Consider the following 14,269-nt stretch of genomic DNA (forward strand, 5'->3'; position numbering starts at 1 on the left):
GGGCAGGGACCCGCGGGCCCGCGGCGCGCCCCCTCGCGGCCGGCCGCGTCCCCGGGCGCCGGGAGCAGTTCGGGCGGGCGGGCGGGCGGGAGGGCGGGCGCGGCCGGCCCCTCACAAGGGGTGCGCCAGCGCCTTTTTCGAGCGCTTGATCATACTGGGGTGGAACTCGGTGTGGCGCCGGGCGTGCTTGGTGAGGTGGTCGCTCCTCATGAAGCGCTTCTCGCACAGCGGGCAGCGGAACTGCTTCTCGCCCGTGTGCGTCCGGTAGTGGCGCGTCAGCTCGTCCGAGCGCGAGAACTTTTTAAGGCAGTCTGGCCACGTGCAGGGGAAGGGCCGCTCACCTGCGGGGAGGGGGTCGAGACAGGACGCGGGTGAGACAGCAGGGTCGCGGAACGCGCCAACCATCCCCGGGACCCGCACGACACGGCCCGCAGGCGAGGCCCGGGGGCTGAAGGCGTGTCCCCCCCCCAGCACCCCCGCATCCCTGGGCTGGCATCCTGACCCCCGGGACCTCGGGACGGGACTGCATGTGGGGACAGAGTGTTCGCAGAGGACACCGAGGGAGGCCTCGGAGGGAACCAGCGCTGCGGACTCCTTCCTCTTGGACTCTCGCCTCCCATGCTGAGAAACACATTTCGGTCCCCCCCTCCCCCCCCACCTCCCAGTGGCACCTAACAGACTAACAGATACCATGAGGAAGTTTCCCAGAATCATGCTCTCCAAGCAAAGGAACTTGCTCTTTTATACCCAGTGGATCGCCGAGAGCCTTGGAAATTATCATCATCACCTTGGGGGGGGGGGGGGGGGGGGGGCTGGTTTTTCTACATGGCGGCTGGTCGCACAGGTTCTCCCAGAGAGTCAGGAACCTCGGCCCTTTGCTGGATTTGCTGGCGCCGCAGGACTGAGGCAGCGAGTCCAACCGACCTCTCACCTGGAGCGGGTGTTTCCCCTCGAGCTCCTGAGTGCTGTGGCCACCGAGCCTCCGTCAGGGCCGGTCTGGTGACAGGGAGGCCGGCACCCGACAAGAAAGCCTGCTTGTTCCTGAGCATCTTGGTAACAAACACTTTTAGAGACATGGAATGTGCTTCCCTGTTGAAGGCCATATTTTATAAGTCATATTGTCTTCATTTTTATTATGACTATTACTACTCTTAATCTCTATGCCCAACGCGGGGCTCAAACCCCGAGATCAAGAGTCCCATCCTCTTCCGGCTTAGCCAGTCAGGTGCCCCCAGTCATAGTGTCTTATACTAAAAAATACGTATTTGTTCCCTCTGCCACATAATAATCCTTTAGATATCTGAGGAGAGCTATCCTGTCTTTCTCTAGTCTGTTCACACTAAGCAGTCCCAGCTTCTTCCATATGTCTCATAAAAGAACTAGCATGATTCTCAAATAGTGAGCGCTAAGGGCTTCACAATGCACTATCCCACTGATTTCTCACAGCACGCCCCATGGAGGTGGCCCATTTCACAGATGAGGAAACAGGCTTAGCACTTCCTGGTGTTTCCAGCAGCCCCTCCTTTGCGGTCGCTCTCCTCAGACTCAGCATATTGTCTCCATGTCCCACTTTATTAAAATGCAGCTAAGCCTCACCCTCCAGACGTGATCAGGTTAGCACTGGGGGCCTCCTGGCCCCTGCCGGGGCGGGAGAGCGCCCGTGGCCACGTTTGCTGGACCCACACACAAGCTGAAAGGCACCATGAGCTGTTTAAGATGAGAGAGTCTTGGGTGCCCCTCTTGTGAGCGCCTGCCTGCCTACTCCCCACCTCGTTCAAGCACAGCCCAAAGCAGCTGCTACACAGACCCAGGGCACGCGGGTCCTGCCTTCCACAGAACTCTCCAGACACCCCTTTGGTAGGTGTGAGGAGTGCATGTTTTCTCACTCCTGGCCCCACCTTCCCGGAACCCAGAGACTCAAAAGGCTGAGGGCTGTCCAGTGTGGTGCATCTGAGTCATCCAAATATTATTCATCCTTTCCCCCCTGGCTTCTCCTACCCTGTGCCAGAGACGGAGAAATGCTGATAATAACACCACCACCAAGCCCGTGTCATCTCCGTGACAGTCCACACATGGCTAAGGTTTTATCCGCTATTCTCTCAGCAGCGTAACAGTCATCACATCCTGAACAATCCCCTCCTGGGATGAGGATGGTATCATGTCTGATTTTCGTGCTACTTATATCGCCAAGCATTTAGTAAATGCCTAAGTGTGTGTGTGCGTGTGCATGTGTGTGTATGTACAGCTGAGTTCACTCACATGACCAAAGCCTGCTCGGAAGTTCCCAGATCACGGGGTAAGGCAACTCCTGCCTCTTCCAGAATTACACTGCAGCCAAAGTCCTCTTAATCCCAGTGAAAGGTTTATGGGAGAAATGTTCTCTTAAACATGTGATGTTAAAAAATATAATGAAGGGGGGCGCCTGGGTGGCTCAGTTGGTTAAGCGACTGCCTTCGGCTCAGGTCATGATCCTGGAGTCCCTGGATCGGGTCCCGCATCGGGCTTCCTGCTCGGCAGGGAGTCTGCTTCGTCCTCTGACCCTATCCCCTCTCAGGTGTTCTCTCTCCCTCATTCTCTCTCTCTCAAATAAATAAATAAAATCTTAAAAAATATATATATATAATGAAGGGTTAGAATTCATACAGCGATGAATTATAAAACCAAACCAAACCAAAGCAAGCCAAACAGAACAACCCTCACTGCTCTCTCCGTACTGGAGCTGTCTCTCCACTGCTTTGTGATTTGGTGGTGAGAAAAGTGACGAAAAGGAAAGGCTCAGTGTTTTCTCGGTGCTTGTCAGGACTAAAACTCATCAGAGGGACTTTTCTCGGAGGAGTGGTAATGTGGTTTAGCTTACTCACTGGCACATGTTTCTTTCAAGTGAGTCACGAGAGGAGGTTAATTTATTGGAATGGATCTGTGTCCACTGTGGGAAAAATGGATCAGGAAGACCACTCTGCTATGCTCTGGATTGGAAAAAGAAAGAAGTCACTCCCTCTGTTTTAGGAAGATGCCTTTATGGAAGGGATAGTCAATGGAAAATGAGCACGAAGCCTAAATCAGCTGTGCGTACAGAACTATTAAGTATTTATGCTTACGATTCATGTATGTTTCAAGTGAATTCACCTTCAGTCTGGCTTATGGCTATCTCGTCTTCACTGCTTCTCATGCCTGTCACCGTGTGATTGTTCTCTTGCTTCTAACCCAGATGCTGCCATTGACGTGGAATCTTTATCCCTGTTTCAGAGAAGAGCGGGCCACCTACTGAGCCCAGAGCAAATCCGAGCCAACACAGCAGCCTTTGTTAGACTCACATAACTTGTATAATTCCACCTTACAGTTCCTAAGCATTTAAAAAAAGACCTACTTGGAAGTGAATTCTTAGTGTAGAAGCTCCAGGATCATTTTGATTCTTCTTGGATCCTTTGTAAAAACATTAGGAGCTTTGAGTCAGTGATTTAAATCAGGGGTTTAGCAAACTACAGCCCACAGGCCAAATCTGACCTGCCATCTACTTTTGTAAAGTCCGCGAGCTTCAAATGGTATAAACAGCATTCTTACTTTGGTTTTTACCAAACAGTTGGGGGGAGAAAGTTGGCCGACCCATGATCTCGCCCTGAAGATTTGAACTTGTACCTGGTGTACGCCAGAGTTTGCAAATCCAGATGGCTTCAGGAGCCAGACACATAGTGAAAATGGGTGAAATGCCAGGTGCATTTGATCACGGGTTGTAATGGAGTCATGGCCAACCGGATACTGCTTTGCTCCCTCACAGGCATTCAGATTCAACACCTTATAAAGCATTGTGCTGGCCAAACAATGTGTGTGTGCAGGAAGCCTGGATTCTTCTTGGGGACTTAGAATTTGTAGCCCTTTGAGACCACCCACCTCTTTAACCCAGTGAAGAGTCTGCATACAACCTACTTGGGGATACATTTCGGCATGTTCGTTAATAATAGACACATAGTAAGGTATTATCTAAAAAATGATACATGTTTTGTACCTAAGAAAGTATGGAATGGAGAAATCCTACGTAGAGAAGGAACACAATTTAAGGCTGAATGGGACCAGAGATCGTGGGCAGAGGAGGAAAAGAGGGGTCTTGGAGAAGCTGTGGCTGGCCCTTCATCCTACAGCCAAGGGGAAACCGAGTCAGGCCTTTCAGCTCAGGGCTAAAGCCCACAAAAGAACAGTTAACCTTCTTCGCACCGAACAAATCACAGGGCACAGCAACTATCAATTAAAGAATCTTTAAACTTGTCTTTAGTATTAATGAGAGAGTTACCGTCCTCCAGGGGAGGGGGGCGGGGGAAGAACAGGCATGTACTCGTGTTTTATTTCTGGCCTTTACAGGAAAACATACCCAGAGGCAGTGACACAATAAACTCTTCCTTTACTGGAGCAGAGCTGTTAACCCCACAAGTTCCTCCGCCTTCTCCTTATTTATACACCGCTCCCCTCCCCTTCCGGCAACGAGCTAAGTAAGCACCTCTCGCTGACAGCCTCGGCTTCCAGTATAAAATTAACTGGATCAAACCGGCTACTGAATACCGTACCTGGTGTGTAAGAGACTTTCTTTGCAGAGACAGGTCAGGCCTCCAGAAGTCTCCTGGGCCTCCGAGGGGTTCAAGAGGAGTGGAGTAGAGCCTGCAGGCTATGCGCTTGCCTACTTAGTACACAGGACAGCTCATTGCTTTCAAGAAGGAGCCTCCACTCTACTCCGTGATTAGCTGACATCGCCAAGTGGTGAGTTCTCCATACAGAGGGAGAAAGAGGACAGTGTGGGCATTGCCAACTGGTGATACTCAACCTTGTCCAAGCTTCCTTGAGTTCAGACAGACTGTCATTGAGATACTGGCCCAGGGTCTGGGAGACCTATGGTCTCAACACACCTGCTTTCCCACCTGGCTTTTCTCCCCTTGCCTTCCACAGTTCCATGGAAGAGCCTAAAATGGGCTAAACTTAATCAAGGTAGGAAGGTTAAAAATACAAACTCTGAACCTCCCATGGCTTCCAGCAAAAGTAACTCCATCTCGTAAAACAGATCTAAGGGTGTGAGGCCTCCTTTGCCGAACAGAACGCCAAAAATGCCAATTAGGAATCACAGCTTCTTGCAGATGGACAAAATCAGGGCTGCTTCTTGAGGATAAAATAGTGGGTTTTGATCGTAAAAAAGCAACTAGGATTCCAGAGATAAAAGGATAATCTGATATTACAAAATCATATTGATATGATTCCCCCTTTTAACAGACTAATATACCCACCCCCCCCCACACACATTTTCCCTGGAAAAATGCAAAATAGTGTTTGATAAAACTCAACATCCAGCCCTAATAAAAGCTGTTAGGAAAATAGAAGAAAAATTCCTTAACAGGCTAGAAAAATATAGATCCGAAACCTTTCCCCAGCAAGGTCAATAGTAAAATAAAGGTAGCATTCTATTAAAGTCAAGCTCGAGGCATGAATGGACACTGTCCCCATCGCTATCGCTACTTAATTGTTCAGGAAATGCTAGTGAGTGCAATTAGATAACAAAAATAAGAAGTAAATCACTGGTAGGGGAAGGTGATAAAAGAATTATCTGCAGTTGATACAACTTCCTATCTGGAAAATTGAAGAGAAATACCTAAAAAAACTAATATAATTTTAAAAAATGCATTCTCAGGTATAAATATACAAAAGAGCAATGGTTTTCTTATATGCTAACCACCGCCAGTCAGGGCGAGCCTAAAGATAAAGGTTCAGGACCTGCATGAAGAAAATCATCAGACCCTGATATAAAAGAAAATGAATAAATGGAACACTTCCCATGTTCTTGGATGATAAGACTCAGTGGTGTGAATATGGCAATGCTGTACAAATTTGTCTATGAAATTAACACATACCACAGAAATTCTTTTTTCTTGAACTTGACAAAACTATTCTAAAGTGATTTTGGAAGAATAAATACACTTGACTTGCCAAGAAAATTTTGCAAGAGAACAACAGTAAGTGAACACTTGTGATACCAGTTATTACAATGTATGATTAAAGCTGCAATAATTAAGATAGTGTGAGACCAGCACAGGGAAAGACAACTCGGTGGAACAGAGTCAAGTCTGAAAATAAACCCAAGACTCGATAGGGTTGGGGTGTTTCAAATTAGTGAAGAAAGGAATGTGTAATTCAGTAAATGGCGTAGACATCTGAAAAATTAAATCTGGATCCTCTACCTTATACCATTCCCTTCAATAAATCCCAGAGGAGCTATATACATAAATGTAAAAAATAAAACCACAGAGGCGAGAGAAAATATAGGTGACTGTTTTTAGAATCCTGGAGTGGAGAGAGACTGTCTAAACATGAAACTAAAGGCAAAATCCTATTGGAAGAATAGTTGTGAAACACATAAAAAAATTTTAAACCTCTGCATAGTAAAAATATACGTAAGTGAAAAAATTTAAGAGTCAGACGGTGAACTAATAAAGGAAATTGCAGCATAAGACGAAAGGTTAAAATCTGTAATACAAAAAGGACACTTACAAATCAAAATTAATAACCCAATTTAATAAAATTGGGCAAGGATGCAAATAGGTAATTTGTAAAATAAGAAATACTAATGGCCAATAAATAAATATATGAAAATATATTTAGGGCGCCTGGGTGGCTCAGATGGTTGAGCGTCTGCCTTCGGCTCAGGTCATGATCCCAGGGTCCTGGGATCAAGCCCCGCATTGGGCTCCCTGCTCCTTGGGAGCCTGCTTCTCCCTCTGCCTCTCTCTCTCATGAATAAATAAGTAAAAATCTTAAAAAAAAAAAAAAGAAAATATATTTAATCTCACAAGTAATCAAAACAGGCCAATTAAGACACTAATGAAATATATATCAGGCTGGTAAAAATGTTAAAAAGTATGTGCATATGGGGCACCTGCGTGGCTCAGTCGGCTGAGCATCTGACTCTTGATCTCAGGGTCATGAGTTCAAGCCCCCTGTTGGGCTCCACGCCGGGTGTGGAGCCTACTTAAAAAAGAAAGAAGGAAAAAAGTTTGTACATAGATCCATCATTGGTGGAGGCATGAGGAAACAGACCTCTACTGCGTAGGTGGGACTTATAATTGATCAAGGGCTATCTGGCAATATAATCGTCTAGGAATTATTTTTGGTAATAATTAGATAGGAACACAAAAGTGTACAGGGATACCAGCATTGTTCATAAAAGCTAAAATTTGGGGGCGCCTGGGTGGCTCAGTCGGTTAAGCGGCTGCCTTCGGCTCAGGTCATGATCCTGGAGTCCCGGGATCGAGTCCCGCATCGGGCTCCCTGCTCCGCGGGGAGTCTGCTTCTCCCTCTGGCCCTCCCCCTCTCATGCTCTCTGTCTCCCATTCTCTCTCTCAGATAAATAAATAAAATCTTTAAAAAAAAAAAAGCTAAAATTTGGTAACTACTTAACTAACAATAGAGAACCAGTTTGATACATTGCAGTGTATCCATACAGTGGAATAATGTGTACTTGTTACAAAGGTACTAGATTGTTACAGAATGAAATGGAAAAATGTTAGCAATATACCACTATGTGACAAGAGCAGTGTATGATCGACTGTATATGTGTGTATGCGCAACATCTATGGAGAGAAAAAATCCTGGAAGAATATATATAAAATATGAACAGTAGCCATCTACAGGTGGGGGTGGGGATAAAGAGTAACGCTTTCTTTCTGTAATTTTCCTATATTTTCTGATTTTTTTTGAAACAGTTAAGTTTCTAAAGTTAAGTACAAATTTCTTTTATGAGAAAAAGAGTCTTACACAAAACAAAGGAAACTGATGCATTTGAGTTTAAACTTTTCCACATATGGGTTGATCGTTGATCAAGAATATATTCTAGGGCGCCTGGGTGGCTCAGTTGGTTAAGCGACTGCCTTCGGCTCAGGTCATGATCCTGGAGTCCTGGGATCGAGTCCCGCATCGGGCTCCCTGCTCGGCAGGAGGTCTGCTTCTCCCTCTGACTCTCATGCTCTCTGTCTCTCATTCTCTCTCTCAAATAAATAAATAAAATCTTTTAAAAAAAAAAAAAAAGAATATATTCTACGTGGAGAATGGGGGGCCAGGTATTTACTTTCTATTGAGAAATAACACTCTGGTGTCCAAGACCAAAGAAAGGAGTATCATTCTGTTTCCTTCTCAAATTGTTAGAAAGTAAGAAACTTTCAGAACATACTTCATCTCTTTCCTCACTCCTCCTTCACCCCTCCCCTCCTACTTCTTCTGTATGTGAAAGGAAAATGGCCCCTACAAGGACAGACAGGAATCTCCCTTCAGAGTTACATAGGCAGTAATGGCAAGGCTGCCCCACCGAGGGGTGAGTTCACTGGGAAGCAGGGAAGTGCGTGCAGAGGTGCAAAGCCCAGGGTGCAATACAGCGTTCATGGATGAGGCTGGTGGGACACATAGCTACACAGACCGGCCCCGACCCTAGGACTTCAGCATCCCTACCCCGTTGTCCGTTATCATCGGTCCTTGTTCCTATAGAAGAGCAACGCTGACCTACAGGTACAGAATGTGAGCCTTTGCTCTCTTCTTTTTCATGTCCATGACCCTCATGGAGCACCATGCACTTGACAAAGGAGGTATGCAGGCCATCCTTGGGAGCAGACAATTCTACACTTCCCTGTGTAAACCGTTCCAGTTAACTATGACCTCAAAAACCAAGAAATCAAAAGTCTCCTGTTTGCCAGAAATATTGCGACCTGCACATGCAGATGCTCTGAAAAAATAAAAACATTTTATTGGCTCTGGAAGAATCATCCTGCCTCAATGTCATCCCCATTATATTGCCACTTGCTCTTGGCCCCTCTCTGAATCCCTTTTGTGATTTGGTTTCTTTTTATATTTTATTTGTTGATACAACAGAGTCAGTTCAGAGTTGAATGTGTGATTTTCTTTTGTGTGATTTTCTTTTTATATTTTATTTGTTGATACAACAGAGTCAGTTCAGAGTTGAATGTGTGATTTTACTTCCTGGCCCCTGTGTTTATCTGTGGAAGGCAGCTTGTCCCATTCTTTAGGTTCTGAGTGGGGAAGTGGGGGTGTGTCTGTAACATCTGTCACGGAGCACTGGACGTTGGTGTCTAGGAAGCAAGCCTCTCTGAATATTGTTTGTGTGTCCCCGACCTCAGCTGATCTGGGGAGTTAGCTCATGTGCTGGGACCTCAGAAGGAGAGACGGGGGACACCAGATTCTGGACTCTGGGTTCTCAACCTAGCGAGAGAAAAGTCCTGATGTCTCAGTCATATGGCCCCATCGCAGCAACTCTGATTTGGCAGAGGTGGAGTGACCTCTCCACAAGCACACAGCTAGGTCTGGGCTCAGATTAGCTGACTCCCATGCCCACGCTCTTCCTGTCCATCCCAGACTACGCTGCTTCTGCCCAGTTGTTTGTGGGAAAGAGAAATAATAAATGAACTTGCTAAACATTGAGCAGGATATAAATGTTTAATGGCAAAACTATCCTGAGAACATAGATTCTCTGAATCTTTGCATTTTGGGTGACTTTGATAACCATCAAATTAAAACCTGTCAAGCCTGGCAGATAAAGCCAACTCAGAGGGCAGACGACTTGTCCAAGGACACGCTTGGATGAGAACCGGTTTTCAAATGCCTCCTTCAGCTTGGAGCATGAGACAAGATTAGATGTGAAAGAAGAGCAAAGGCCCTAACTCATTGGGGTTATAGCCTCATAGCCTCCTACCACAGGTTTCTCTCATTCTCTTACTCCGGGTTCTTCTTCCCAGATGGATTGGCTTCGGGAGGGCATTTACAGTTTAAAACAGATTGTGCTGCTGAGCTTTAGAGTTTTAAAAATGGAAAGCAGAGCACGGAAGTCCTTAAACTTGAAGTCTCTTGATTGGCCCGTGCTTCCTACCGAGACCTGAGCTACAGAGAGAGACTGGAGGGGCTGAGTTTAGAGAACACGCATAGAGGTCCCTAAGAAATGCCCTGCGTTCTGTACTGTCCTGTTAGTAACAGGTGTGGGCAGTGCCAGGGGATGGCCACCGTTGCCTGGCCTAGAGCCTGCACCAGCCCCTCTGGGGAAGTTCCATTCCCTCCCCCACCCCAACACACCAGGGCACCTGACCGACTGAGTCAGGCAGCCACACTGGAGGAGGGTGTCTGAGCATGCCTCGCAGCCTCACCTTTCCAAATGTAGGGTGGGGAAAGGGACTGGGTGCTCCTGAGCCCAGGACCACACGGCTGGGAGAATGCCCCAGGGGTCCTGAGTCACAGACTGCAAGGTTCTACCACCTGGAGCCACTGTCCAGAGGCCCTCTTGAGCAGAGGATACCGGCACATGAGGACCAAGACCTAAGCTAGTGCATGACACCCCAGGGGAGACCATCAAGGTCAAAGGATAGTGTGCAACATCAACAGGCTTCCCATGATGCCAAAAAGAAAAGAGGTGGACTCCTTGCCTACCAAATACTAGATCATTCCCAGGAGAAAGAAAGGTAAAGGGAGGGGGAGAGAGAACTCTGGTTTTGCAAACATTTACCCAAAGAAGAATACAATTCAACAGAAAAGGGACAGAGAGACCTGAACAGGACTCAAGATAAAACTTCTCCATCAACAGCCCAAAGTGATGGGGGTGGGGGGCGAGGGGGGAGGAACACAGGGCAGCGCTCAAGAACTCAGCTCTGGTTACAGACATTTACATCTTTGCACACCCCAGGCTTGTGGCTGGGAAATTTGTGCCCGATGCACACGGTTGCTTTACAAGGGCCACTGAGACTTCTGGCCTGCTTTGCAAACACGAGGATCACCTTTCCATTTGCACACTTAGGTACAATTATATGTAGCATCCGCAGCCCCCACTCTGGAGCAACCGTGATCCAGAGGGCTGACGCCTTTGGCTCGGATCAAGCAACGGGCAAAAGACAAAAGTACAGGAAACGAGACTGCTGTCTGGTTAGAAAAATGCCTGCTCTGCCTGCCAGCCGGGCTGTGGCCCTCACAGTGGCTCAGAGCGACTGGTGATGCTTCTCCAGCACATGGTGTCAGCATTTGCCCTCTGGGCTCAACCTCCTTACACCGCTGGACCCACAGTAAGGTTGTGATGACCACACGCCATGTGGGCCACCGTCAAATAGTTTTTCAAGCTTTAATGGGATGAGCCATGGATTCCTATGGCCTGGTATTTGTCACCAAAGACCACAAAGCTTGACAGGGCTGAGCTGTCCGACCTTCCGCAAGCAGCCCCCCGCCTGGCCCCCCCAGCCCTCCTAGGGCAGGCATTCCCGGGCAGAGCTTTGCCATGTGGAAGCCGGCAGGACATCGAGGAGAAATGACTCAGGTTGGAGGGGCAGAGCCCATGTTTCTTTACGCCAGGAACCCCCGCTTCAGAGGGATAATGCTCACTAGACAAGCATTTAGGGGCTGGCCCCGGGGACGATTTGTAACACGACAGAGGAAAAGCTGGCTGTGTGGTTGTCATTCTGCTTATTTTCATGAAAACGGCAGTGGTACAAAACTACTGTAGAATTATGGCAGCACAGGAGTTCAAGTCATTTTTATGTGTTTTTGTAAGTTATTTTTAAGAGCTAATTTTTGCCTCACAATTTATTAGGGTGTTGTTGGGCATGACGCACACCAAATGGACTCCGGAATCCCAACGGGAACTATCCTATAAACAGCCCATCTTTGCAAAGATGAGGCCTTTCTCTGTTCACACCCAGGGTGACAAACATTCATGTAAACACAATTCATTTCTCTGGGCATTAAAATGGACAGACAACTGGAATTAAGACCATGCGAATGGTGCTGCTTATCACACTGTTGTTGTTAACCTCATCCCATGAGAGGCTTTGGGTACTGGCTTCTAGAATGTCCACTGAAGAGGTATGAGGTATGAGCCTGAGCACAAGAAATGCATGTTGAAATCATCTATCTTCTGCCAAGACCATTTAGTACCTGCACTGGTGGCCTATCTTTTAGGATGAACTCCAGAGATAGCTCTGAGTCCTTTCTCTTCAAAGAGGAGGGGGGGAATGTCGTCATACTAATCTGTCTCTCATTTTGTCAAACCTCTGCTTTTTGGAACATCTTGTCTATAGTTCTACGTGGGCAGATAGAGGGGGTATCTGCTGGCTTTGCCGGTCTGGCATCCATTGCTTCTTTTGGGTAATAAATAGCACGCCTTGAATTTCCTTGTGGAAATTACCCCTTCCACACTCTGAGTCTATGTAATTCTCGGGGGGAGAGGTGACCCCAGACCCCAAGCCCAGAGGTTCGATATGACCTAGCCATGCCACAGTGATTGAGTTGTGGGACAGGCACAAACTTCTAATTCAGTTATGAAGACTGAAGCCCGAGACTTTTGCCGGAATCATTAGGAAAGGAGAACTTTCTTTCCTTGCTGAATTGGCAGGCTGGGAGTCGGCCACTGCCGCGGTCACCTTACTACCATCCAGAGAGCCTGCCCACGAATGAAGCCAAAGCAAAGGACAGCAGAGCCGAGCCAAGGAGAGAGCCAGACACCGAGTCCCCGAATCCAGAGCTACCTCGGATGGGTGGATAATTTGAACCAATAAAGTTCTATTTTTTTACTGAGCCGGTCCAAGTTTGGATTCAGTTGCTTGCAACCAAGAGTCCTGACTAACACAGCTGTGGACCCAGAACTGGCGTCTTTTTCGATGGGAAGGAAGCAGGTTCCGAATAGCTCTTGGAAAATATAGGATAGGTTTGGTCAGAGTCCAAGATTGCTGTAGATATTCTTAACCAAGGTTCATCAAAACCAGCCACGCACCAGAGTTAGAACACAAGAGTAGAGAACAAAGGGCCTGTGGCTTTGGGGCCAAGTCCAGGAGAGGCATGCAAGACAGGGTGTCTTCCCACTGGTGGACCCCAAGGGGTCCAGGTCAACAACAATTCATGCATAACTCCAGGTAGTTAGAAACACACTAGGAAAATTCCAGAGTAACCTTGGACTAAGATAACTGACTCCAAGTTAAATTCCTCCCGTAAAATAAGAGTACTTTCCTATCTCATAGGACTTCCATGAGTTTGTATGTGACAATGTACATAAACTATTTGGCTTAGAAGTTGGCATGTAATAAATGCTGGATGTTATTGCTATTTCTATTATTATTATTACTACTAATATTAATAATTTTCCATCATTACTATTATTCACAATGTTCACAATGCCTGCTTTCAACATCTAGCACAGCCCTCTGCCTGTAACAGTCACTCAATAAATATTCTTTCAAAGAATGAGCTGTTGCTGGACTGCTCCATCATTGTAAACAAAAATTCTAGGAACCTCAAGGGCTTCTGGGAAACACCTATAAATTATTTTTAATTATAATTCTTGGTGTATGGGGACACTGTCCGAAATGCTTTAAACGCCTAATCTGAATTAGTCTCAGAACAACTTCAGTTGAGTCACTGAACTCCATTTTACAGATGGGAACACTGAGGCTCAAAGAGTTTTCACCCTAGGAGAGTGGCAGAGGCGGGACTGGAGCCCCACCGAAGCCCATGCTCTGACTGCTCTTGCTACTGAAACCAAGGCCTCCCCTGGAGATGCCCTGCCTGCGAGCTCCTTAGAGTGGGCTGGCCTCCCCATCACACACTCTTCTGACTGCCTCACCAAAGCTGGTCCCCTGCAAGGGAAAGCTGGGGAAACCTTCTTTTCCCTCTCTTTGAAACAAGATGATCTATAACATTCTTTCCAGTTCTGAAATGTCTGCAAAGCTTTTGTCAGTTACCTGCCCCGCCGGTTCCCACTTTGGTTCCAGTTGACTCTGGGACGCACTCACTTCCAAAACGACAGAGACTCGCCTTGGAAAAATGTTCACACTTTGTTTGATATAAAATACTGCTGCCTGCATTTCAAATCCTTGTCATTAATTTTGCAGGGCTTAAGCTCCTCTCTCTTTATTTTCATCCATGTAAATAATGTCCTCGATTTTTAAAAAGGCTCAATCAGGGATGAATTCCATTCTCCGGTTCAAATTTGTGATCATTCTCCATTTTATTTATAAAAAAAACAAAAATGCGAACACCCAGTGGCCCCAGGCTTAACCTGTGAGCTAACTGGTTCTTGCAGCTCTAGAATCCTTGGATTTCAGATCCAGATGTTCATTCACAGCTCAGGAGTCCAGAGGCTAACATACCTCCAGATGCACCCAGATTCAAAGGGAAGGCTGTGGGTGCACCTTCCTAAACGTGGGTTCGGAGCACAAACAGAGATGAATGCCTTGGAAGATCCCACACATAAAAAATGGATGCACCT

The 14,269-nt window shown here is 46.9% G+C and overlaps 1 protein-coding gene across 1 annotated transcript in view; it reads right to left on the bottom strand.

Annotated features, from left to right (window-relative positions):
* Nucleotides 1–32: 32 nt before the first annotated feature.
* Nucleotides 33–14,269, bottom strand: part of KLF9 (Kruppel like factor 9) — a 22,186-nt gene continuing 7,949 nt past the window's right edge. Inside the window, exon 2 of the mRNA XM_021694349.2 lies at nucleotides 33–341. Coding sequence (XP_021550024.1) covers nucleotides 112–341 — 230 coding nt within the window. The 3' untranslated portion in view covers nucleotides 33–111. The remainder of the gene's footprint in view (nucleotides 342–14,269) is intronic.

The sequence above is a fragment of the Neomonachus schauinslandi genome, chromosome 13 (assembly GCF_002201575.2).
Source record: "Neomonachus schauinslandi chromosome 13, ASM220157v2, whole genome shotgun sequence".
In the NCBI taxonomy this organism is placed as follows: Eukaryota; Metazoa; Chordata; class Mammalia; order Carnivora; family Phocidae; genus Neomonachus; species Neomonachus schauinslandi.